This window comes from Suricata suricatta, chromosome 14 (genome assembly GCF_006229205.1).
Source record: "Suricata suricatta isolate VVHF042 chromosome 14, meerkat_22Aug2017_6uvM2_HiC, whole genome shotgun sequence".
Taxonomy (NCBI): domain Eukaryota; kingdom Metazoa; phylum Chordata; class Mammalia; order Carnivora; family Herpestidae; genus Suricata; species Suricata suricatta.
In genome coordinates, this window is record NC_043713.1 from 68764331 (window position 1) to 68790296 (window position 25966).

The 25966-nt window shown below is 55.9% G+C and overlaps 1 protein-coding gene and 2 long non-coding RNA genes across 9 annotated transcripts; 1 reads left to right on the top strand and 2 right to left on the bottom strand.

The window, feature by feature from the left end:
* Positions 1-221: 221 nt before the first annotated feature.
* Positions 222-1721, bottom strand: LOC115277822. The gene is made up of 2 exons (XR_003902528.1): positions 1620-1721; positions 222-575 (listed from the first exon to the last, which is right to left on the bottom strand). It is a non-coding gene; the product is annotated as an uncharacterized LOC115277822 (long non-coding RNA).
* A 1351-nt stretch (positions 1722-3072) lies between these two features.
* Positions 3073-3861, bottom strand: LOC115277821. Its single transcript, XR_003902527.1, has 2 exons — positions 3704-3861; positions 3073-3376 (listed from the first exon to the last, which is right to left on the bottom strand). It is a non-coding gene; the product is annotated as an uncharacterized LOC115277821 (long non-coding RNA).
* A 133-nt stretch (positions 3862-3994) lies between these two features.
* On the top strand, positions 3995-25966 carry SMTN (smoothelin). 7 transcript variants are annotated; one of them, XM_029922222.1, is made up of 21 exons: positions 3995-4128; positions 5845-5974; positions 10378-10526; positions 10913-11006; positions 11098-11176; positions 11272-11369; positions 12279-12596; positions 12685-12757; positions 13349-13420; positions 13501-14022; positions 14212-14384; positions 16321-16413; positions 17494-17646; positions 17734-17809; positions 18894-19058; positions 19156-19218; positions 19431-19497; positions 20429-20602; positions 20800-20917; positions 21502-21653; positions 25662-25966. In XM_029922222.1, exons 2-21 carry the CDS (start codon positions 5924-5926, stop codon positions 25810-25812), a joined length of 2841 nt encoding a protein of 946 aa, XP_029778082.1. In that variant the 5' UTR covers positions 3995-4128; positions 5845-5923; the 3' UTR covers positions 25813-25966. The 7 variants fall into 7 exon arrangements, with proteins under 7 accessions (XP_029778082.1, XP_029778079.1, XP_029778077.1 ...); XM_029922219.1 differs by lacking the exon at positions 3995-4128 and having other exon boundaries at positions 13501-13621; positions 13703-14022; XM_029922217.1 differs by lacking the exon at positions 3995-4128 and adding an exon at positions 22598-22763 and having other exon boundaries at positions 25662-25745.

Here is a 25966-nt window from a genome sequence, read left to right on the forward strand (position 1 = left end):
CAGGGCTTGGTCTCACTGAGCCTGTCTCCTCTTCTGTATAATGATGATTCTACCTCACAGGGCTCAAGCTGTGAGGATCTTGGTAATAACAAAATAGTCTCTCATGTATTATAAGGGTGATCTAGAGCCAGGCTCCAACACACGGAGCCCCTGTCATGAAACTAAATGGATGTTAAGCATCAGGGAACTCCCAGAAATCACAAGAAGTCCAGGCCAGCCCATCCAGAATCCTCTCCTTTTTCTATGAGGCTGGGTTCCTTGGTTTCATCACTGCACAGTGGACATCTCAGGCCTCCTTCTCCTTCCCACAGCCCACTTGCCTCCAAGTTTCCAAGGAAGAGTCACTCCTTTCCCATCCCTCAGCACTTAAGGCCAGGCCCCCTTCTACTCCAAGGCCGGAAGTTTATCTGGCACTGTCGCTCAAAGAAAACAGCAGCTGGATGACATCATAGAGGAGACAGCCTTGCCAAACTGGTTTGCCAAACAGGTCTTCAGTCCTACTCCTGGGGCTGCTGGTCATCATTATGGGAACCTCCAGTTCTGCCCATGAGGAGGAAGGTCACAGCCCTGGGATCCTGCCAATGCCAGTAAGGACCAGTTATCCTCAAAGACCTCATGCTCCAGCTTCACCTGCTTGACCGTTCCCCAACAAGTCCTACCTCCCATCCTTTGTTCATGCTGTTCCCTTCACCAGATCGCCATTCCCCATCTCTTCAGCATGCCAAACAGCAAGCGAGGGCTTCATTCTGTGCAACTTTTAGGGTCCAGATACCATGTCTCCCCCTGTGATGAGGCTGTGAGACCCCACCAGCAGGCCCAACTCTGACCCATGCTTAACCTTCCATCCTTCACTGTGACCAGCAGTCTCTGGACTCCCTCACAGGCCCAAGGTTCTAGCCTTAGCTGGCCTCAGTAACCTGTGAACATATCCCAAGGTGGGGCCTCCCTGAAAGTCTTGGGATTTTATGTTGTCTAGTCTGGGGGGAGAGAGCTTAGGGAGCTCAGGCCATAATTCCTACATTGTGCAGATAAGGAAATCTAGACTCGAGAGGACCAAAACTTTGTCTGGGGCAGAGTCAGGGCTAAGACCCATCACCTCTCTTCTTCCTGATCCCAGGCCTTGGATTTTTCAGCCGGACCCTAGCTGGGGGGAGGGGAAGCCAGAGTAATTCAGGGATCTGGCACTGCTGGCTTGGTAAAATATTTATTCTCAGACTCAAGCACTGGAGCAAAATATTACGCTTGGCCCCTGAGCTGCTCCAGCCACTACCCACTCTGCCAGTCCAGGATTAGATCTGGAGGGATCTGGATCCTTTCTATTATAGCCCCTTGCTCAGGGAGGACCCGAAGCAGGATAGTCCAATCCCATCCTTTTTCAGATGGATAGAATGAGGCCCAAGCCTCCTCAGTGCCTACAAGATATGTTCACTCTGCTCACTTGGCATTCAGGGCCCTCATCTCCATTTCCTACTCCATCCACAACCCATCTCTTCTCCTTTTCCTGCTTATTAATCCTGGCCTTTAGTCACACTATTCCCCTGCCACAATTCCTTTCCTCCTCTTCTCTGTGCAATTAATTTCTATAAGCATCCTTCCTCAAGGATTGGTTTACACATCACCTCTTCCAAGAAGTCTTCTAGGATTTCCCCACATCCTAGGGGCCGCAAGATGGAGGAAAGGGCCTTAAGCGTGAGGCAGAATTCCAGTCCTTTGAGTGCTATTACCAGCCCAAGGTGCCTTCACCTCCCTAAGCTTCCTCCTCTGTAAAATCCAGGTAATACTTGGTTTGCACAGTGCTCAACTCACAATAGGGCAAACTCTGTGTTTGACATACAACAGGTACTCAGTTAATGTCAGCCTCCTCAGGGGATGTTTACTCCTTCCTAAACTGTGGCTGAAAGCTTCTCCAGCACTGCACCCAGCTACCCTTTGATCTTTGTTTCACCACCACAACCATCCGGCTCCACCCTTTACAGGGAGGAAGGCTCAGGCAGGTAGGTCAAAAGGAGGACCCCAGCCTTGAGGGCTTGACTGTGGGGAAGGACCTAACCATCACTTCTTACTGCCAAGACCTGGGGAACGGTGTGCAACAGATTAAGTCTGCCAGAGCACACTCAGGTGAGTGAGCACACTCAGGTGTGGTTCCTCCCAGACTGCGGGAGGGGGCTAGGGGCGAGGGGTGGGACTAGCTTGAAGCAAGCCATTCATTGGAGCTGACAGCCACATTTTTGGCCAGGCCTTGAGAATCCCAGGTAGCCTAGGTGTGCTCCACCCCAACGGGCTATTCCAAGGGGAGCTCCAAGTTTGGAGTATAACCAAGGTAGCCTTGGAGAGCACTGACCCTCATTCTGGAGAATAAGGTGGTATCTAGGTTTAGTAGAGATGCCTAGATGGGACCTGCCCAGAAGGGGACTTTGAACCTTTGCCTCCCAATTGGTCTCTAGTTGCTCCTCCTCCCATGTGACCTTTACAAGTCTCTTCCCTTTCTATGCTTTGGTTTTTCCATGTGTAAAGTAGAACCACCTCTCAAGGATGTGGGGATGAAATAAGATGACACCTTTTAAAAGAGTTGGGGAGTCTCTCTAGATGGGGGTGAGGTAAGGTGGGAGGTGGGAGGTCACAGAGGATCTGGACAGCAGGGCTTCGGGGCTCTGCTGGGGCAGTAGGCTGAAACCACTCCTCCACAACCCCACATCACAGTGGGTAAAAGCAGATTTTGGACTTAAAAGGTATTGATATCAATCACAGTTCCACTACCCATCAGTTGTTGTCCTCAACTATAAAATGCCTGAGTGGCTCAGTAGGTTAAACATCTGACTTCGGCTCACATCTTGATCTCACAGGTTGTGAGTTCGAGCCTGCATCTACAGCTGAGCTGTCGGCACAGAGCCTGGAGCTTGCTTCACATTCTGTGTCTCTCTCTCTCTGCTCCACCCCCGCTCACACTCTTGTCTCTCTCCAACAATAAAAAACATTTTAAAAAAGATTTTTTTTTAATGGGACATTAACCCTGGGCTCAAAATAGTTGTTAAAAGGGATTATATGCCTAGTATATGGCAAGTGCAAAATAAATATGTTGGTATTGTTTTTATTTGACAGACAGGACTCCAGACCCCACTTCCCAGGCTCCTTAAACAGGCAGGGTCCAATAACCCTGGATCTGTGGATCTGTGGGAGGGCTCTGGGCCTCCAGCAGGAGACGAAGTGGCTTTCCCCAGTGGGTCTGAGCTCTTGGGATCTCTGGCTGATTCCAGGTGTTTTCTTGGGTGTATTGGCTCTGTCTGGGCCTCAATTTCCCCCATTTGTTGAATGAGACCATGGACTCTGTATTCCTTATTTAGGACTCTAGCGAAACCAGAGGCGGACCCTCAGGGAGCTAGGGAGGGAAAAGCATGAAAGATGAATGAAACTTCCGTTTCAAAGGTGTGTCGACTGGAGAAAAGTTACTGTGATTGATCCTGCTCCAGGGGAGATGCTCCTTGTGATGCACCAACATAGGGTCGAGGTCGTGCCGGTCATAGTTTCAGCTCTGAAGTGGCCGGGACCAGGTGTCCCGAAAGCAGACTGGGAGGTACCCAAGCCCAAATGCTTACGCGAGAAGAGGGCGGAGTCGGGGGCAGGGACACGGTCTCACGAACAAAGAGGAGGGCGGAGAGGGGCTGTTCTGAAGACTCCGAGAATCGGAAGATCCCGAGCCACTTACCCCGGCTTTCGACGCCCTCCCCAACTTTAATGCAAAGCTGCGTCTTCCTGCCGACTGCAGCCCAACCAGCCAAGGCCCAGACGGCAGTAGCCCCAAGACTACAAGCCCCTACAATCCTGCCCTCTAAGGGCGGGGCCTGACACGGGGGCGTGGCCGTCAAATTGAATTTTCCCAATGGGACACGAGGATGGGCGGGACCCTCCCAAGGATTGGCTGCCACGACGGCGCGGGGCAGGGCTGGCAGGGCGGCTGGCTGGGCTAGACGGGCGGCGCTTGCAGAATCTCGGGGACGGTTGCTGAAGGGGACTGGCATCCCGGTCGCGGCGCCTTCCGCCTGACCGTTCCTAGTCGGATCCTAGACCAATCTGTCGGATCCCGAGAGACCTAACCTGAGCCCGCGCCGGACGGGTGGGCCGGACTGAGAGGTGGGTGTTCAGGCCTCTGGGCGGCACCAGGACCCTCGACGGGTCCTGGGAGTGGAACCCGGTTATCTGGACAGGGGTTCTGGGATTCGCAGATGTGGGAGCTTCCATCCATCCACGGGGGCTCTAAGCCATGAGATAAGGTTCTAGACCGTGGGAAAGGATACCACGGACCTCCAGGAGGCTCCACAACCCCCAGGGACCCTACACTGTGGTGGCACACGCCTTGGGGAAGGTCTCATTACTCTGAGGCTTCTCTCAATCGCCAGGGACCCCAGACTGTATGACAGTGAGCCCTCTCCCGCAGTAGCGGGGGTCCCTAAGGAGAAAGACACTTCCTGGGCGTCCTAGATTATGCAGTGGGGACCCTTGCCCTTCAGTAGACATGAGGGAACCCAGAGTGCCCATGGAACCTAAGTCTGGAGATTGCTGAGTGACACCCTTGGGGGTTACCACAAAGTAGGTAGATAAGAGGCAAGGACCCCCCCCCCCAGATGAAAGATGGATGGTTGACACCCACCCAAGCCTAAGGGAATGGGAATAGCAAGCAGCGACTTGAACAGGCAGGATCTGTAGAACCCCAACTGTGCGGATTGGGACCTTCCCGCCCCCAGACCCCTTTACCGGATGGGGTGATGTGGCAAGTGACTGTTCTGGGGAGGGGGAAGGCATGACTGAGAGATGAATCAACGGCAGCGGGGGGTGGGGGGGGGGAGTAGGAGCAATCTGGGGCCATTTCAGTCACCATACATTAACTAAGCACACCTATGGTGTGTCAGGCTGTGGGCCCTCAAATTTCAGACATGAGGGCTGCTGGAAGAAGGAAAGGAGCTGCACTAGGAGGTTGGGCCAGGATTTAGGGGTCCATTTTGATACAATGATGGGGCAAGAGGGAGTGTCCTGAGCCTCTAGGGGCACCTTGGAAGGGGGCTTAAGAAGCCAGAAGTGGCCAAGATTTCAATTAAATCCATCCTGCTCTCTGGGTCTTTGGGATCTTCCTTTCCCTTGTGACAGATCCCTGGCCCTCTCCAATCCTCAGTTTCCCTATCCAAAGACTGGACGTGTCCCGTTCTGAAGGCCATTCTAGCTGGGGAATTCGATTCTAAGAGTGTAAAGTGGCAGGAGTAGCCGGTTGCCTGGACACCTGACTTCATAAAGTCTGGGAAATTGGCATCAGGGGGAGGGCAGGAAGGGGAGGAGAAGAGAGGACTCCCCTCAAGAATTGGAAAACAGAAAGTTACCTCTGATGGATTAAACCACCTGGGGGAGGGAGGGGTAGTGGCAGCAAGGATTTGGATAAGGACTTATGAGCCCACAAACAAGAGATTGAGCTTTTGGTTCCAGTGGGGGCTGGGCAGGCCCTGGGGATAGGTGGGTGGGGCAGGAAAGGAGTCTGGCTGGCACCCCCTGGTGGTGAGCACAGCTGTGGTGGATCTTCTCAATCCAAGTCTCTATGCTCTCTGATGCTTAAGACAGGGTGAGGGCCCAGTTTAGGCCACACAGCAGGCTGGCATCGAGTTAGAACCAGGGACTCCCACCCTTGGTTTGTTAAATATTCCAATATACCACCCTAGGGCAGAGAGCAGCTAGCAGCCACAGGTAGCAAGAATGGGACACCAACAGATGATCATGGGATAGAGAGAGAAACCGAGGCACAGGGCCCAAGTGCTGTGGTTTCTAGAGGCCCCAGCAGGTCTGACTCATGTCTGTCCTCTGCAGATTCCTTGAGCTGGTGTCAGGTGCCACAGGCATTGGGGATCTCACCAGGAGGGGACGGACAGAGCTAGGGGCCATCATAATGGCGGATGAGGCCTTAGCCGGGCTGGACGAGGGAGCTCTGCGGAAGTTGGTAAGTAGCCCGATCATCCCTGCTGTGATGATAGGCAAGCCAGGTCAGAGGCAGGGCCTGTCCAGGCTACCTCCCAGCTGACAAGAGGAGCGGAGGGAGGAGGGGACAGGATGAGGGCTCAGGGGAACAGGGCTAACTAAAATTGTTATGCATAGCTGATTGATGCAGAGGACCCACTGGCATGTGCCTATCTGTGCCAGGTGCTGAGTCCTGGTCTCTCCCAGCCCCCCACTGCCACCACCTGTTTAAACAGTAACTGCTGAGAACTCACCCATGTGTAGCCACAGGTGTGGGGAGGCTAGATTTGCTCTCCCAAGCAACAGCCTGGGCAGTGTCCACCCCTGGAGGCTGGCCCAATGATAATAGGAGCAGCAATGATTAAAAATGCCAGGGCACAATAGAGGTCAGGCTGGGTGCTACACTACCTCACACCATGGTCACAGCAGCTCCAAAAGCCAAGAGGGCACTGTGGTTCAGAGAGGTGAAATAACCTCCCTGAGGGCACTCTGCTAGGAAGATAGTGTGCCAGGATCCAAACAAACCCCAAAGAGGGCCATGGGGGACCATATCTTGGGTAAGTCAAGGTCAGAAAAGCCCACAAAGAAAGACAGGCTTTGGGGGCCCTTATAAGCTCTGTGACCTCTAGTCTGTCATTTTTCTTCTCTGAGCCTCAGTTTCTTTACCTGTAAAATGGGAGTGGGAGATGTGTGCAAACATATATGTGGGTCCTAGAGTTGGCATGGGGATGGAATAAGGCATGGGCCCAGATCTTAGGATGGAAGAAGGATAGGCCCTCTCTTCCCTCAGCTTCTAGAGCACCCTCTCTAACCATAACAACTCCCTCCCATTCCTGTGCACAGAAAAGCAGTAGGGCAACAAAAGAGGGCAGGCATGTGCGTGTGGGATTAAAAGATTTACCTTTCCTAGGAGAAGGCAAGTGACCTACCCACCCCCATACCGTTCCTGTGGACGCAGGGGTCACTGGGCAGTGTCCAGTGCTGCCATAACCTACCCAAGGCAGTCAGACTAGCACCTTAGACTCTCTGGGTGTCTGCCACCGGATTGGTTTTCCAAGGGTTCCCACCACGTCAGCTCGACCTCCCTCTCAGGTCAGGAAGTCATAGCAGGGTAGTAGAGGCTGAGCGTTCCAAAGAGAAAGTCAAGTCTCCGCCAGGTCTCCATCTCTAAGGGTCCACTCCGGGGCTTAGGGTTCTCCAGTCGTCACTCCTTGACCCCATGCAGAGTTTGGGTGCTAGAAAAGCAGTTCAGAGAAGCCAGAGCCCTAGCTGTAGTCGGCTCAGCCCCGCCTCCTCCCTTGGAAAGGACTAACTACACTCTGCCCCTCGTTTGGGGGCTGCGAAGCCGCCCAAAGTCTCTCCCACCCCCAGACAGCTTCCTCCACGGACGGCGCCCGCCATTACTTCGCCCCGACACTGCCCAGGGTCCCGCCCCCAGCGCCGGCCCGGCTCCCGCCGGCCTCGTGGCAAGAACGGGGGCGTCCCAAACCGGGCCCCTCCCCGCGGGGTCGGGCCTTATAAGGGAAAACTGGCCGGCGCCCCACCTTCGGGCCGATTGGGGACCCGGGCAACAGCTTCCGGCCTACGCTCCCGCACATTCCTGTGGACGAGGCGGGGTGCCTGCGCGGAATGGGGGCATTTGGGGACAGGCAAGCCGCGTGCCCCTCTGCCACATACCCGGACGCCCTCCGCCTCGGTCCAGGGTTCAAGTTCAGGCTCAGACGCTCACTAGCTGGGTGACTTAGGGAAGCTGCTTAAGTTCTGTGAACTTCGAGTTCTTCTCCGCAGCGGGAGACATTAAAACAGGCGGTGGCAGGGGTCTTCCTGTCTGGCTCCCGACTGGGCACCTAGTGCTGGGCTCCCCGGGAGAGGCGTGGGCCACGCCCTGGGAGAGCGGACGGTTGCAAAGCCTGAGGGTCTTCAGCGCCCTCTGGCGAGGCCTCGCTCTACTGCCGGCCGGTCCCCCATGGGACTGAGCGAATGCCTGGAAAGCCTCCTGTGTTGTGCTCGTGGGGAGACTGAGGCCCAGACAGAGACAGAGCCTGTCAGACCCCACCCCCCATTCCCCACCGGCGAAGTCAGAACATCCCAGAGACCCGTCCGCCCCCCCCCATCCCCGCCCTCCCCAGGAGGTGGAAGTGCCCTCTTTCCTCCCAGGAGAATTTCACTGGGCAGTTTCGGAAACCGCCCTATCCCCTTCCCCTTCCCTCTGGTGGACAATGGCGCTTTGTACTTCCTTCCCTCCCTCCCACAGCCCCCTCCACACACAATGTTGGGGCCTGAAAGGGCAGGGAACATAGGACGCACAGCAGGGTTACTGTGGGCAGACCTTTGCTTTCAGGCCCAAAGGGGAAGGGTCATGCTGGGGGATAACCAATGGAATGAAGTTGTCCTTCCCCCAGCCCCATCCCACTCACTTGGGGGAAAGGATCAGATAGGGACCAGGGACTCCTGCTTTCCAGATGGGGACAGTGAGGCTTCTAGGGATTACAGACATAGCCAAGTTTCCACACTGGGCTGCTTTCAGAGACAAAAACCCCATCTCTGGAACCCAGGGCATTGGAAGAGGTACCCAGGAGACAAAGGGCTAGTCATTTTATCTCTTATCCTCTTTACCCTCTAGTCTATCTCTAGTCTAGACTAAGAGAGGGTTCCTAACATAGTGTGCCAGTGTCCTTGAGGTACCCACCATGGCCAACAGACCCCAGCAACAGAGCTATCTTCAGCCCAAGGCAGACTCTGGAGTCAGAGAAAGCTGGGTTCAAATCCTGGCTCAGGTCATTTGGCCTTGAGCAAATGACTTCTCGCACTGAGTCACAATTTCCTCATCTGTCAAATGGGAGTAATAAAGTACCTACAGTTTCTTTGAGATTAGGACAAACTGGGGACTCAGCGCAGGATCTGTTAGATAGGTTCTCAATGTTATTAATATCTCATATCTTGGACTCATTTGCCCTCTCTCCTCCTGAGTGGCCGGAACCAAGGAGGGGGTGATGTTTACTGCATGTACAGCTATTCAGGGGGACCCCAAATCACTGCCCCCATTTAGCAAATGAGAAAAACAAGACAGAGAAGTTAAGGACATTCTCCCGATCACCCGGCCAGGATTGGACTGAAGCTGGAACAACCTGGGGGGTTCTGGCCTGAGCCTCAGGAGACCCTCCCATAGCTCCTCAGCAATGTGGAGCCTGAAGGAACCATGGAGGGATGTGTCCCCCAGGGCTCTCCCTACTCTTTTCAGATTGGGACATGTGACAGCAGAGTTGGGCCAGCCCATGCACCCTGCTGAAACCTGGACCCCCACCCTGGAGCAGGAAGGAATGATGGGGGAGGAGCTATAAAGAAAGGATGTAGAGGGTTCCTGGACTCTACTCCTGAATGATTCAGGGAGTGGGGACAGAGGAAATCACCTCGCCTATACTTGCTCTCATCTGGCTCGGGTTCACACTGGAGATTTATCTCAGCCATTATCTTCCTGGGGTCCCTGGGCCAGTCCTCTCTCTCTTGAGCCTCAGAGACTGGGCTGGGGGGGTGGGGAGGGAGGAAGTGAGTGGTAGTGGTGTGGGGGAGGCAACAGAATTGGCTGACTCTGTCCAGAAAAGGTGCCCTTTCCCGAAAGTGGTTAAACCAACCATCTCCAATTTCCCAGGGATTGAGGGGCTAAGAAGCTGTGGGAGCATCTGTCCCACATTGATGCCCTCTCAAAGGCCCTGGGTAGACCCTAATGCAGCTCCAGTCTGAGGGACTGACCCTTCTACTCTGAGCCTTGGCCCCTTTGATGGTGGATAGCGCTGGGCCAGTATAGGCAGGAAAAAAATAGCCCTCAGCCAAGCCAGAAACTAGGACTCCCAAGCACCTGCCCCTGCCTCAGTTTTCCCATCAGTCCACTGTGGATGACACCGCCAGCCCCAGCAAGACTGTAGTGCTTTGGGGCTAGAACATGAGAGTCTTCCTTGCTCACAGGGTGGGCTCCATCTGCCCTAATCACCTTTCCTTCCCCAGGGACACTGTTAGGGCCCCATAGGGGAGCTTCCTTCTTCCTGCAGTGATTCCCTGGCTTTTGGGGATTTGATGAAAGACTCTGAGCGACAGGAGTTGAGTCTCAAGAAGGAGTGCCTGGCTTGGCACCTGGCACAGGTGGGCAGTTGCTGGCTGCCCATTCTGTGAACCATAGTGCACAGTAGGCTATCCAAGAGCTCTGGTTCCATAAGCCAGGTCTCCCTGAGACCCTGGATGGGTGGGAGGGCAGGCTTGTGACAAACATGTGGCAGAGAGAGTGGAGACAGACCACTCATTGTGGCCTGTGCCAAGCTGTGGGCAGCTGGTGCCCGCCCTCTGCCCCTGGCAGCCAAAATGATTTGCCCCTCACCCCCGCCTGCTCCACAGTTGGAGGTCACAGCGGATCTGGCAGAGCGGCGGCGCATCCGCTCAGCCATCCGGGAGTTGCAGCGGCAGGAGCTACAGCGTGAGGAGGAGGCCCTGGCATCCAAGCGCTTCCGTGCTGAGCGGCAGGACAACAAGGAGAACTGGCTGCAGTGAGTGGCCAGGGAGGGTTGGTCATGCAGGTGGGGGGAGTATGTGCCGGGGCTCAGCTTGTGTTGTGCAGGCAGGCACAAACACAGGTGTGTCTGCCGTGGGGATGCAAATGGCAGTATAGGCAGGCAAATGGAATACACAGGGATGTTTATGGGCACGGACCGCTCACCAGTCATGGAGTTCTGGGCACACTCACATAGATAGCATGTCTGAGCTTGTGATATTAGTGCTCACGTACATGGGCATGCATGTGTCAGTATGTAGACAGAGGGTGTGCTTAGCTACCTGCTTCTCTGGGTACCCTGTCCTGACCCCTACACCCTCAGCCCACATCCTCCGTGACTTGGCTCTGGCAGTAGGAGTTATTGTCACGATGTCCCTGCAGCTCTCAGCAGCAGGAGGCGGAGCAGCGAGCTGCTCTGGCGCGGCTGGCCGGGCGGCTGGAGTCCATGAATGATGTGGAAGAGCTGACTGCACTGGTGAGACCCAGGCCAGGGCAGGGGATGGGGCAGGGCAGGTGAAGACCTGGACTCCACAGTCCAGCACCTGCAGCCTGCTTCTCACCCATAGCTGCGAGGCGCTGGTGAGTATGAGGAACGCAAGCTGATCCGAGCTGCCATCCGCCGCATAAGGGCCCAGGAGATTGAGGGTATGTGCCCTGCTCTGGCCCTGTCCTGTGTACTGCTGCATGCCACCAACAGCATCTCCCAGCCACTCACCTGACACATTTTCCTTCCCTTCCAGCTGCCACGTTGGCTGGGAGATTGTGCAGTGGACGTCCCAACAGTGGCTCAAGAGAAGAGACCAAGGGACGGGCAGCACACAGGCTAGAACAGTGTGAGGTAAGGAGTGTGAGCAAGGCGGGCGGGTAGCCCTGTGTCCAAGCCCACAGATGCCAGCAGCACAGAGCACCTAGGTGTCTTTGCTAGACTGGTACTTGATGGGGTAGGGAGGTGTTGGGCTCTAACTCACACTTCTGCCTAGTCTCTTGAGTAACCTCTGGCCACATGTCCCCCAATCCAGACTTTGTGTCTATCCGGGTCTTCCCCTCAAAGCCAGACTGTCTAAATGCCTCCTGAGTGTGTCTCCTTTACCAACCTGCTGGCGTCCCCACTTCCATAAATACATTTCACCCCACCATGGCCATCCAGCCTCCACTCAGTAGCCAATGTAATCTCCCTGAAATGCAAATCTGACCCTGGGTAACTCTCTAGCTTAAACCCATCCTGAGGCTGTCCCTCTCCCTCCAGACAGCCCACATCTTTACCTTAGCTCTACATATCACACACCCAGCTGACTCTGGGGAGCACTGTTCTCCAGGAAGTATGCATGAGAGGTCAGGCCATGGAGGTTCCCTCAGTGGCCAGCAGAGGCCGCTGGTCCCGGTCCTTGAAGGACTCCCCTTACCCCCTCCCAAGCTGACCCCCCTCCACACACACACTCTGATTAGCCACGCTGGGATCAGGGTGTCAGAGGCCTCTGCTCCTGGGATCTATTAAGGCCGGGGGTCCCCATGAGGTCTCCTGTCATTCCCAACCCCCCCTTGACCAGGTAGTGCCAGGAGGTTAGGAAGTGAGTATCAGAGACCTCCCATGGTATGCCAGTGCCCATGCATGTGGAGGTGTGCCTGTGCCCATGCATGTGCAGGTGTGCCCACAGGAAGCTATGCCTAACCCTTCTGCTTTGCATGCCCTGCCCTGGGCACCTGCCAGCCTGGGGAGCCTTGACTGTATTCTATGGGTCTCCCACAGGTGCCGGAGCAAGAGAAACAGGAGCAGCAGGCAGAGGTCCCAGAGCCAACCCCAACCCCCCAGGGCACCAGCCGGGATGTGACCACAGTGACACTCGTGGTGCGGGCCCCACCTGGGGGCACACCCAGCTTACCTGCCTCACCCGTCAGTTCACCTACGACTGCTTCTGAGCCTCCACTAGAGCCTGCTGAAGCCCAGTGTCCTGCTGCTGAGACTGTGGACAGCCCTGAGCCACCCTCCAGCCCACCCAGGGCCACCAGCCCTGAGCCCCAGGAGCCACCACCCACCCCCAGCACTGAGAGGCAGGTGGCCAACAAGGTGAGTCCGGATGAGGGACAGGGATGCTGGGCAGGTGAGCTCCTCAGTTTGGGAGTCAGGCCCTGCCCATGCTATGTCTCCCCTGCAGCTCCTGCCTGGCCCCACAGAGTCCCCAGCTGTCCAAGGCCCCACCAAAGATCCCTCCGACATAAAGAGAGCAGGTGAGGGTCCCCACAGGGGTAGCTACAGGCCTCCCCTTCCGTGTCTGGAAAATGGGCTCTAATGCCTAGACAGCTTCAGCTTCCTTAAGGGGAAGCAGTCCCTGACACTCCTCCCACTACCCTGAAGTGTCCCCACCCCCAGCCTGGCCCTCCCCACCCCCATGGCCAGAGGCCTCCCTGCAGCCTTGAAAGGCAATGGGCCTCAGGCACATTCTTTTCCCCAATAAGGGAGTGCACCCATCTCACAGCTGAGGCCATGGGCAGTGCTGGACGGGGGGGTGTCCTGCATCCCCATCAGCAGGGAGGATCTGGGCACCCTTCCTCCAGCCCAAGCCTAGCCCCGGCCCCCAGGAGTATCCAAGTCATCCTAGGGTCAGTGCAGGAGGAAAAGGAGGAGCCTATAAGAGAGATACTGCTGAGTGGGGAAGCCAGGAGCTATGGGAGGTGCAACATGAGACCGGGAGGCTGGACTACAGGAAGGGTTGGGAAGCTAAAGAGGTGTAGAGGAGAGAACTATAAGATGCCGAACCCCCATATCCACTTTCCTCTATCTTTCCTTACCTGGCCACCACCATCTCTCCAAACTGACAGACCTGGCTGGACCCCGTCCCTGCCAACGCTCCCTGTCTGTGCTCAGTCCCCGCCAGTCAGCCCAGAACCGAGGTACTACCTGTTCCCACTATTACAGACGTGGGGCAGTCCCTGCCCCACCCAGTCACTGATAACCCTCCTGTCCCTTCTAGAGCCCACCATCCTCGCCAGTGGACCTTCCTCATTCCAGCGGGCTGGCTCCGTGCGAGATCGTGTGCGCAAGTTCACGTCTGATTCTCCTATGACTGCTGGCCTTCAGGAGGGTCCACCCCGGTTGGTCCTGGGTCCCTCGACCCCCACAAGACTCCTGGGTCCCTCCCACATTGGCACTACCCCTGCCTCCTCTACCAACAGCTCCTCCTCACGGGGCCCCAGTGACGCCTCCTCCCGATTCAGCAAGGAGCCACGAGGAACAGCCAGGCCCCTGGCCCAGCTTCAGAGCTGCCCCCGGGAGGAGGGCCCCAGGGGGCGGGGCTTGGCTGCCAGGCCCCTTGAAAACAGAGCAGGGGGGACCGTGGCTTGCTCAGAGGAGCCCAGTGCCCCGCTTCCCGTGCCTGTCGGCACTGCCGAGCCAGGGGCCAGTATGAAGACCACATTTACCATCGAGATCAAGGATGGCCGTGGCCAGGCATCCACGGGCCGAGTGCTGCTGCCCACAGGCAACCAGAGGGCAGGTAGGCCTCCCTGCTGTCTCCCCACTGCTGGTGATGAGTGTTTGCAGCCAGCTCTGCACATAGAACAAGTGCTGTGGCCAGGCTTCAGGGTGTCTCCAAAGGGTGTGCTGGAAGCAAGGGGCACCATTAACCTTGGCTGGCATTACCCTCACCCCAGCTGATCTAACAGTAGCCCTTCTCCTCCTCCAGAACTGACGCTGGGGCTACGGGCGCCTCCCACCCTCCTCAGCACCAGCAGTGGGGGCAAGAGCACCATCACCCATATCAGCAGCCCCGGGACCCTGGCACACCTGGGTAGTGTCACTCACGTCACCAGCTTCAGCCATGCCTCCACTGATAGCCGGGGAGGCTGCAGCATTAAGGTGAGCCCCTTCTTGCCCCACCAGCATCACCATCCATCAATCTTATATAAACTGCTTTAGGATGTAGGGCTAGCAGGGTTCCTCTGCTCCATTCCTCTCCCACTGCAAACGAGGGGAAACTGAGGCCCAGAGAGAAAAGGTGGCTACCTACAGTCCAGAGCCAGCTGGTAGCAGAACTAAAGGCAGACACTAGTGTACCAGCCACTGGGTGTGTCAAAAGTTTACTCTGTACTGGCCTCAAGTTTCTCACATGCTGATCTCTGGTCTTTAGTCTAAAATTGGTTGGTTGATTCCTAATGAACAGATGGGAAAATTAAAGCTCAGAGAGAGTGGTGAGGGCTTGCCCCCTCTTCCTATGGCCCCAGTGCCCCTGCTCTTACTCCATACTAGAGCTCAGCCCCAAGAAACAAAGCTGCTGATCCTCATCCAAGATCAGCCTGGCTTGTTAGGAGATTGGAGATTAGTGATTACCATCTGCGTCAACATCTCTGGGGTAGAGGGTGGGTGAGTTGAACAGAAACATTGATGAGGGGACAGGCAGGGGGTGCCAGTCAGGTGAGGCAGCAGCCTAGCAGGTGCCACGGGAACTGAATACGCCACACCCTTCCATTATTCATTCCTGAGCCTGGGATCAGCTGGCTGGGAGCTCCTCTGGGGAAGGGATCCCCAGTGGGCCACCCGACTGCCCAGGTAATGTCCTGTGTGCTGCACCAGGGACTGAATGGGACTTTGGTTGAGGTGAGACGGCTAGAGCCAGCTTTGGGCCTTCTCAGGGGTAACAGGGAGAGGGTGGGAGGAAAGAAAATACTCTCACCCCCACAGAGTAGAACTTACTCGCTCTCTGCCAAGAGAGTGAGGTGATGGTGGCTGAGGCCCTTGGGGTGGGTGGGAGGTGCAACAGTGAGTACTGCATGTGATACCACTAACGCACCTCAATTTCCCCATCTAGAATCAAGGGGAAGCAGAAAAAGTGCCTAAAATGTGCTCAAAGTCTGTGGTTGGATCCAAGCATCACAGGCAGGCCAGAGGATATTTATCTCAGGGACAAGACACTCGTTAGAGCAGATTGCACAAAGTCGCACCTCTCTCTGTCTCCATTTCCTCCATTTGTTCAAGGCTTTCTAAAACAGCATGGCATGAAGGCAAAGGAGTGCAGGCTCTTGGAGTCTGGCAGACTGGATCCTCACAGCTAATGCAAATGGTGGCCCAGGCAGGCCCATTTCTTGCTTCCTGCCTCAGTTTCCCCATCTGTGAGGCATGGGGCCCTGGCCTAGGTAATTCTTCAGAACCTGTGCAGCTTTGCTGCCAGTCTGTGATCTCTGCAGGGCCAGGACCAGGCCTGGCGGTCTGCCTGCTTGGGCAGCCACCCCTCCCCCACAGCCCCCTCCACAGGGAGCCCAGAATAGGTTTCTATTTGGGCCACAGCCCCAGCTGGCGGGTGGCAGGGTGGGAGGCTGGGAGGCCAGCAGGGGCGGGGCAGGCCCACTGCCCTTGCCTTCGCCCTCAGGCCAGCTGCAAAGACTCTGACACTGCCAGCCAGAGGCAACTGTCCCTACCACTGTCCCCATCGTCATCCTACCATAGAGCCCCTGCCATCACCATGCCGGGGGTACCAGGGCCCGGGTCTGAGCTGGCTGCAGCCCTTGAGGAGCGATTGGGTTTGGCGTTGGAGGAGCTGCGGGCAGTGGCTGAGGCAGGCCGGGCGGCAGTGACCCAGGCAGCCGAGGCAGCTGCCTCGGCCATGGAGCCAGTGGCCCGGGCAGCTGAAGAGCTGCGGGTGGAGACAGCAGCACTGAGCCGGCGGCTGGATGCACTGGGCAGGCAGGTGGAGGTGCTGAGCCTGCGTCTGGGGGTCCCACTTGTGCCTGACCTTGAGCCTGAGCTGGAGCCCAGTGAGCTGCTCCTGGCTGCTGCCGACCCCGAGGCCCTCTTCCAGGCGGCTGAGGATGCCGGGACCCCTGTGGCCCACCCGCCTGCCTTCAGCACCCGCCGCCGCTCCTCTGCCGGTCCTGCCCACAGCAGCAGTCTCGTAAGTCCCTATGGGCTGGGGGGAGGGGGTGGTTTTGAGCAGGTTCTGCCCCTGCTGAGTGACCTTAGGTGTGCCACTACCTTCTCTGAGCCTCAGTTTACCTATCTGCAGAGGGGCTGGAGTGCCTAGTGCACCAACACTCAGGAAAGAGGGTGCCAGGCTCCTGGCCCTGAGGCATGGATGGCGGCTGCCCTAGCAGCCCCTGGCCAGGGCCCAGCCCCCACCCCCACCCCCACCCCCACCCCTACTCTGTCCCAGTCAGGCTGAGTCTCCCTAATGCAGCTGCCACCTCAGCTTTCCTTACCCTTACAGCAGACTGAGAGGCCCTGCCAGGAGGAGAGGAGCTGTGACAGTTGGGCTGGGGGCTTGTCTGCAAGGGCTTAGAAGATGTCCTGGGAGGGATAGGGTGCTAGGTTGGGGCTGCAGGCCCCTTAGAGGTGGTTCCCAGTGTGGAGCAGGGAGCAGGGGCAAGCTTTAGAGAGGACTTGGCTCTGGGCGGTCCCAGTCAGACACCTGGTCAGGAGCCCAAGGGCCCTGGTCCAGCCCCTTTGTTGGGGGGGGGGGAGGTGTGGCATGTGCTGCCTGGGCACTGGCCCAGGCGGACCCAGGCCTTGGGAACTTCCAGGACAGAGCACAGCCTGCCTGGGAGGACGCTGGGAATGAAGTAACAGAAAGAACTCAGGTTTAGGACTTAAGCTCAGCTCAGACCCCGGGCGATGTCACACTTATATAGAAGGACTGTGGGCAAGTCATGCTGCTATGTTTTCCCTATGTTAAAGAGGGACAGTAAAATTCCTAGCACTTATACAATCCTTACTACCAAATGAAAATTATCATTATTGGCACTATTAATTGTATTAATGTAATTCTGGGTACACAGGAAGCCCTAAAACAAGGCTATCAGTGCCTCTTCTCTGAGTCTGACACCAGAATGATCATCTTTGTGCAGGCAGTCTGACTGGTTAGTAGTTATTTCCAAGGCTATGCCAATAGACCCAGGGCCTGGTCCCATGTCCACTACGGCATGGTTGGTTTCATCCATACCCCTCCTTAAAGTCCACGCCCTCTCCCACCCTGCAGATGGAACCAGAGCCAGCAGAGACTCCCTCTGTGGCAGTGGAAGTGGCTAATGGTGCTGAGCAGACCCGTGTAGACAAAGCACCAGAGACGCGGAGCCCACTGAGCACTGAGGAGCTGAATGCCATCGAGGATGAAAGCATCCTGGACAAGATGGTATGGCCAGATCTGGTGGACTAGGGGTCGGCAGGGGGCAGGGACCAGCAGGCACCAGGTGAGTAATGACAGGGGCTCTATCTGCAGCTGGATCAGACTACAGACTTTGAGGAGCGGAAGCTTATCCGGGCTGCGCTACGGGAGCTCCGACAAAAGAAGAGAGGTAGAGAGCCTGTTGTCCCACCCTAGATCCAGTTGCTCCATTCCCCAGTTGCTCCCCTTACTCTGGGGTCCATTCATGGACATGCTAGTTCAGTAACTACCCTACCCAGCTTCTTCTCTAGACCTAGATGTTCCCTTGCCTCCTTCTCCCTGGACCCAGCTTCTCCCTTCCCTAGCCACACTCCCCCCCCTTACCACCCCAGTTACACTGTCCCCAACCAGCTTCTCTTCTCCTTCCCAGACCCAGTTACTCCTTCTTCTAGCTACTCCTCCTTGGATTCCATTCCTTCTCCACATACTGTCAACTACTCCTTCCCTGAATCCAGATACTCCTCCCAAGCAGCTGCTTTTCCCTCCTTGAGTTCCACTGATGACCACCGTAGCTCTGCCCCTACCCAGCTTCCCCTTCCCTGAGCACAGCTACTTCCTCTCTGGACCCAGCTATTCATTCCCAGATTCTAGATTTATTTCCTTCTCTAGATACTCTCTGAATTTAACTGCTTCCTCCAGGCCCCATTGATGGCCATCTGGCTCCTATCCCCACCCACTTACTTCTTTAGGCCCCTTTTGCCAGCTTCTCTCTCAACTTGTCTTTCCCTGGATTGAATTACTTCTCAGGTACCTCCAATTACTCCTTCCTTGGATCTAGATATTTCTTCCTTTAGCTGCCGTCCTCCCACCTAAAACTCATTTAAAGACCCACTCAGCTACTAGCCTCACTCAGCTTCTCCTTCCCTAAATTCTGCTACTTCCTCCCTAGAAGTATATTCTGCATATTCATTCTGGAAGCTACTCATTCCCATAGAAATTCCCTTCTTGGATCCAAATACTCCCCCTTTGAGTTCAGCTATTCCATATTCCCTTGTTTCTGCCTGAGTCCCTTGCCACACACCACCCCTCCCCCACTCCCTGCCAAGTTATAGCTATCCCCTCATCCTCAGCTACTCTAGAGAGGACCCTTTGTCCCCTGTGTCTTCAGTATTTCTAACAAGTTGCCCCCCACCCCATCTTGTGTGCCCATGTATACGTGTTCTGTGGGTGATGGGTGGCCCATCTGGGCATGCATGGGGCATCCCCCTGCCCAGACCAGCGGGACAAGGAACGGGAACGGCGGCTGCAAGAGGCACGGGCCCGGCCAGCGGAGGGCCATGGCAACACAGCTACTGAGACCACCACGAGGCACAGCCAGCGGGCAGCCGATGGCTCAGCCGTCAGGACTGTCACCAAGACTGAGCGGCTCGTCCACTCCAGTAAGAGGCCAAGCAAGGCTCGGGGCTCCAGGTGGGAATATATCCACCCCACTGGCCCCATGGCTCACATTCATCGTCTCATCCCCTGCCCCTCCAGATGATGGCACACGGACAGCCCGCACCACCACAGTGGAGTCGAGTTTTGTGAGACGCTCGGAGAGTAAGGCCGCCTGGTGCCACCCTGTGCCTGATGCCTGCCCACCTTTTCAGACTCTTCCTCAAGCTCTCTCTCCGTACCTTCATCTGTGTGTCTCTCTGTCCAGCAGTCACTTTCTCTTCTTTGCCTGTGGCTACCACCATCCCCATGCCATAGCCCCATCTCCTGATATCCAGCTCAAGCCCTCACCCTGCTCCTTTTCCCCTTTCTTGCAGATGGTAGTGGCAGCACTATGATGCAAACCAAGACTTTCTCCTCTTCATCATCCAAGAAGATGGGCAGGTGAGCACAGGTACCCATCCCTAGACCACAGAGGAGCCAGTGCCACATGGGACCTCATTGTATACCCATTCTGCAGAGGGATAGACCAACGTGCTTTAAGGTGATAAGCATACAGTCAGGGAGAGTCAGAATAGGAGTCAGACCACTCCTGCTCCCCTTATGATCTGTAATCCTCAACCACACCACTGAAAAGGCCAGAGATTTGCTCAGGGTCTCACAGCTCTGATTGGCAGTGATAGCTTGAGCCCTTAGAGAGGCCTGCCTGCCACTGAGCTGCCTGATGGCACTGCCACCTCCCAGTGTCTGCAGACCACATCCCATGTCACAGAGCACCTTTGCACTTCAGCCCCATGAGGGAGGAGTACACCGCTATCATACAGTGTATCGAGGCTGGTAGGATCAGAATTCAGACTGGAACCACAGGCATCCAAGAACTCTGATTCAGAGAGACCTGTGTTCTTGCACTGCACCCCATTCCCTCTGAAACCTGAGGACAGGAGCCTGTTTCCTCATCTTCAGTGGAAATGATAAGGGTCCCTTACTCGTGAAATTCAAAATGGCACATAGTAAAGGCTCAATAGACATGAGTTATTATTATTATTACTATTATTATTATTACTATACTGGTGGGCACTATTAGTTGCTAGTGCCCAGGATCTGAACTTACCTGTAACTTGATCATGCAGTGAGCCTTCTCAGAGAACTCCTCAGGGGCCAAGTCTGTTGAAAAGAGTGTCTCCCACCTTCTTCACCTTTGAGCCTCAGTCTACTCTGTAAAATGGGCGTGATAAGGACGCCTCCCTTGCGGGTTGGCTTGCAGGTTGTGGATATACCACTGGGTGTAGAGTCTGGAGCATAACAAGACCCCTCCCTTGGCAATTGGGAGTCGAGGTTCAGGAGCAGTGTTAACAGTCGCCTCCCAACCCCCCAGTATCTTCGACCGCGAGGATGAGGCTAGCCCACGGCCCGGCAGCCTGGCCGCACTCGAGAAACGCCAGGCAGAGAAGAAGAAAGAGCTGATGAAGGCGCAGAGCCTGCCCAAGACCTCGGCCTCCCAGGCGCGCAAGGCCATGATTGAGAAACTGGAGAAGGAAGGCGCCTCAGGGTGAGTGGCAGTGGGCGGGGCTGGGGCGGGGCCTAATTAATGACTGCACGGGGCGGGGCCAAAAATGGGAAAGCCCTATGGGAGCTGGGCTGGGAAGGGCCTGAAGGACTGGGAAGGCCGGGCCTGGAACTCACCGGGTTGGCCACCAAGGCAGCACCCCCTATAGTCTTGTGACCCGCCTCCATGTACCTCTGCAGCAGCCCTGGCGGACCCCGTGCAGCTGTGCAGCGCTCCACCAGCTTTGGGGTCCCCAACGCCAACAGCATCAAGCAGATGTTGCTGGACTGGTGCCGAGCAAAGACACGTGGTTATGAGGTGAGCTCTACAAGGCCGGCAGCCTGGCTTCTTTCTACTACTCCAACCCCCACCTTGCAGCTCTGCACCTCCCTCTTGGCAGAACTCCTCACCCCACTGTGCTTTTCATAGTTCCCATACCTGGCAAGGGGGTGGAAGCCCTCTTTTGGGATGAGGAAACAAACTCAAAGAGGACACACACATACCCTAGATCCAAGAATAAGTGACTAAGTGGGAGAGCCTACTGAGGGCCCAGTTCAGAGCCAGACCTCACCCTTGGAGTCCCCCCTCATTGCTCTTGGTGGGAGTGGGGCTGAGGGAGCTTGGTAAATTTCTGTAAATAAGGAAAGGAGTCAAGGAGGCATAACCATGGTCTTAGCTGGGTGGTACTGGGCCTCCTGGTTGTTCTGTGCCCATAAGTAGTAGACAAGGGAGCTGACAAACTGAATTAAAGGATCCTCATGTTCCCACTGCCCATCTGCTGTGCAGCCTTGGGCAAGCTACAGGCCCTCTTTGACCCCAGTTGCTCTATGCCTGGAATGCCAAATGCTGGGGGCAAAGAAGTCTTAGAGAAACTGACCAGTCCTCCCATCACCCATACATAGCATGTGGACATCCAGAACTTCTCCTCAAGTTGGAGTGACGGGATGGCCTTCTGTGCCCTGGTGCACAACTTCTTCCCTGAGGCGTTTGACTATGGGCAGCTCAGCCCACAGAACCGGCGTCAGAACTTTGAGGTGGCCTTTTCATCTGCTGAGTAAGTGTGGGCCCTAGCCCTGCTGGTGTCAGCTGGCCATCTGGGGCAGAACATCTGGGCCAGGCCCAGCTGCCCCAAGACCCTTTGGAGCTGGCCAGCCGCACTGTCAGACAGCGGCTGAGACCCCCTTCCCCAGAAAGGCCCTGTCCTCTCCACCTTGCCCACCCGCTGCTGAGTGTGCCAGGTGCCTGCCAGAACGAAGGAGCCGCCAGCCCACCTACCAGCCCCGGCCAAGGCCCACCAGGTGGCCCTGTCCATATCCCCTCCATCCTCCCTTTGCCCCCTCCTCTCTCTCTCTCTCCCTTTCTCTGTCCTGCTCTCCTCCCACTATCACCAGAGCTTCTTGCTCCCACGGGATCCCGGCTGGAGATTCCAAAAGGAGGCTCCTGGCCCGGGCACCGTGCCCGTCCAGCCTATATAGGTGTTGCCAGAGGCTTATATAGGACATCAGCAAGCCCTCCACTTTGGAATCGTTGCCCCGTCTGCTCACCTCACCCTCAGCACCCTCTATCTGTCTTTCCTTCTCTCCTTTTCTCTTTCTGGTTACCTCAGATTTCTTCTTCCCCCACCTCCTCTCACGCCTCCCTCACCCCCGCTCCCTGGGGCACAGCCCTCCTCTCCAACCTCGGTGCCAACGCCATTGCCCCCACCCCGTTCCCGCTTGCCCCAAGAGTTCTCTGCACCTGTGACTGGTCTGGCCCCCCACCCCTGTCTGCATTGCACACCATTAGTGATGGGTAGTGAGCGGCACGTCCACAATGGGAAAGGGGCATGCGGGGGGGCTGGCAGACTGCAGCACTGAGAATGTAACTGAACTCTTGTCTCTGTGTGTATGTGTATGTGTATGTCTGTGTTCTCCTCCCCTTTCTCTTCTCTGCCTCTTCCCCCTCTTCCTCTCCTGGGCCCTGCCTCCCTGCCCCTTCCCGGCCCCCTACCCTCCCCAGGACCCATGCGGACTGCCCGCAGCTCCTGGACACAGAGGACATGGTGCGGCTTCGAGAGCCTGACTGGAAGTGCGTGTACACGTACATCCAGGAGTTCTACCGCTGTCTGGTCCAGAAGGGGCTGGTAAAAACCAAAAAGTCTTAACCCCTGCTCAGGGGCCCCACGGTGAGAAACGCCTCCTCGCCCATCTGCATTATACACTGGAAACTGCTCAGAGGGGCCCAGAGAGAGACCGGGAGGTGGGTGGGGGAAGCAAGGGGACCCCGAGAAGAACCAGAAGGAGCCAGATATGGCCCTATCTTCTGGGAGTTCAGGGCCTAGCAGGCAAGACCTGGAGGAAGAGATGGAGGAAGCCCAGGAAGGAACCCCAGAGGGGGCACCTGACCCGGCCTGCAGGTCCAGGGCAGCTATCTGAAAAAAAGTACAAACTAAGCTAGGATCTGAATATCAAGTTCAGGCTAAAGAAGGGAGAGGGAGTCCTGGGCAGAGGGATGAGTGTATGTACAGGGCTGGGGGCAAGAGAATGGAGAGCGTGACATACCAGGAAGGGAAGGAAGTTTAGTTGGGGTACGAAAGGGAGAAGGGAAGGAAGTTTAGTCTGGGTTTGAAGAGGAGAAGGGGCCACACGAGTTTGAAGTTCCTCTAAAGACAAGAGTCATAAAAGATTTCCAAACAGAGAAGGGATATACGTGGTCTGGTTAGAATAATGACTGGGTGAGGGATGGGAAGCGAAAGAATGTGCTAGAGAGCTGGAACAACTTAGAAGTAGGACAGAGCTTCCTGATGGATCCAGATAGAGGGGAGAGAAGGAGGCTCAAGAAAGCCCTGTAGGCCTCCAGTTTGGGCACTGGGGAATTGGTGGTGCCACATTCACTGGAGAGCTCAAGAGCAGGGCCAGTTTAACAGGAAGATGTTTCTGGTTAGGGTTCTGGATCTTCAAATCAGCTATGGCATTTTCTCTCTAGTCACCTTACCTCATGGCGACAGTAATTCAGGAATTACTATAACACAGGAATTCAGGTCCTGAGCTAATTGTCCAGCTAATTGACAAGTTGCTCAGAGACAGGAGAGAGGTGGCTCAGCATCCTGGAAGTTTTAAGTCAGAAACAGGGCTGGAAACTAGACCTCCAGACTCCCCACTTAGTGGCGCTTTTCCCTACCCTGTCACTTTTCCCACACATTGTGCAGAGAGAAGAAAAGTCAAAGGCCCAGAGGGAGGGAACTCCCCAATGAGTCAGGGACAGAGCTGAGGATGCACTCAGATGCCCCTAGGGGCCTGGAGCCATGTGAGGGAGGGGGGGGCAGCCCACGTGTGTACACATCCACCCAGAGAAGCCGTGCAGGTGAGAGGAGGATGGGTTTGGTTCTGTCTCCAGGTCATATATGGACTTAGGAACTGCTGCTCAGCAGGCTGGCCTGTAGGGAGAGGGGCCCAACCCAGCCCTGATCCAGTTGGAAAGTGTGACTCAGCAGTGCTGTTGCTCGAATTGCCCTCTGTTTGGCCTGTCACTGGGGCAGCTGAAGGCCTTAGCTGTGAGCCCCGGTGTAAACAATGGCTTTATAAGGTCTCCAGGGAAGACACCAGAGGTGGGAGGGAGCTCCACGTTGGGGAGCCCAGGATCTGGGGAGATAGCCATAGTTTGAAGAAACTGCACAGAGAGGCTGCCTTTTTCGCCATAGGGTAGCCGGGAAAATAAGTCCAGTCCGGGTCAGAGATAACCCCCAAGGGCACACAACATATCAACAACAGAATTAGAAACCCACTCATTCATCCTAAGTGCTCCCAAGGTCTCAAATGAGGCAGAGAATTTGTTGCTGTAAAGATAGGGAAACTGAGTCACAGGGCAGGGTTTTATCTAGCACACACAGCTGGTCAGGGGTACAGCATGAACTGAAACAGAGGTCTTCTGCCTCCCAAGCTTGTTCTATAAAGGCGTCCAGGTGAGCTAGAAATAGGCCCCAGTCCTACCATGGTCCCAGGTTTGACCTTGAAGGCACAAGATGGGAGGTAGTCCTGGGCCCTTTGTGTTACCAATCCCTGCCAAAGGAAAGTCAGTTAACATGGACTTATGGGAGGGAGTAAGACAGAAGAGGTTTTGTTTTGGGAGAGGAGGGGAAGTGGAGCCAGGGAGCAAACTCCAGCTTTAGAGCTCTGTGGCTGTCAGTTGCTTAGTAGCTGCAGCCCATTCACCCCAGAGTGGGGAGATGACTCTGCAGTAGCAAGAGGGGGCGTCAGACAGGTATCAACACCCAGGGCTGGGGCACTTAAGTCCCTGGTGGCCCAGCCTTGTACCTACTAAGCTATGGGGCTTGAATGACTTCTGCTCTGTGACTCAGTCTCCCTATCTGTAAAGTATGGCTGGTACTCTGGAGGATGACAGATGGATGGTCCCACTCGAGCATGTTGTAAATGGTCCTGTCTGTATTGATGGGGACCCTCATCTGCTTTCCCTGCTCTACCCAAGGAGGGTGGTAAGGGTTAAAGAACTAAAGAAACACACACACACACACACACTGTCCTCCATCTCCTATAGCAGAGCTGTCCCCTAGGGGCAAGGACAGGGGTTCCCAGGCCTCTCTACAGGAGGTACTAGGCCAGGCATCTGAGAGATAATCTAGGGCCCAGAGGATCACTGGGGTGGGTCCTGGCTCCAGAGAAAGAAGTACCATTGGTAAGGCCCCTCTGGATCCAATCCCTTCCTGAGTGTGCCATTGAGGGTATGCAGGAGGTGGCCCTCCAGAGAGAACATGGGTGAGGTCTGAAGTCAGGAACCCCCAGGGCTAGGGGTAGAGACCTGGACCCTGCCGGAGTGGGATGGGGCATGGCTCTCCTCTCATCTCCACCTCCACCTGCCAGGCCTAGTTCCCCATAGTGACGCTACTAGGCTTGGGGCAGTGGGCCCTGGGGTTTCCTGCCTTCCCAGAAAGCTTTTATCCCTTCACTCAAGAATCTGGAGTTTATGGAAGGCCAACAGGCTGCAAGCAGTAAAAACCTCTGGATAGAGGATAGCCACAGTAAACGGGGCCAGCGCTGACAACTACCCCCGTGCCCCCTCCCTACAGGATGCTGGTGGACTGCGTGCCCCTGGTGGAGGTGGAGGACATGATGATCATGGGCAAGAAGCCCGACCCCAAGTGCGTCTTCACCTATGTGCAGTCCCTCTACAACCATCTGAGGCGCCACGAACTGCGCCTGCGCGGCAAGAATGTCTAGCCTCCGTGCCCGTACGGCCAGCCTCAGGCAAGCTGCCCCCACCATCCAGGCACCATCCTCTCCCTGTACGCCTGCCCACTGCTGCCCTGTCTGTCGCGACACCTTGCCCCGCATACACACGCTGCGTTTTGATAAATTATTGGTTTTCAACAAC

What these genes read in the sequence shown, in the direction of transcription:
- SMTN (XM_029922222.1), top strand. Translation starts at nt 5,924, where the DNA reads ATGGCGGATGAGGCCTTAGCCGGGCTGGACGAGGGAGCTCTGCGGAAG. An exon ending in AGAGGCAGGTGGCCAACAAG is followed by an intron (nt 12,597 to 12,684) that starts GTGAGTCCGGAT and finishes TCTCCCCTGCAG; the next exon opens with CTCCTGCCTGGCCCCACAGA. An exon ending in CACAGGCAACCAGAGGGCAG is followed by an intron (nt 14,023 to 14,211) that starts GTAGGCCTCCCT and finishes CTCCTCCTCCAG; the next exon opens with AACTGACGCTGGGGCTACGG.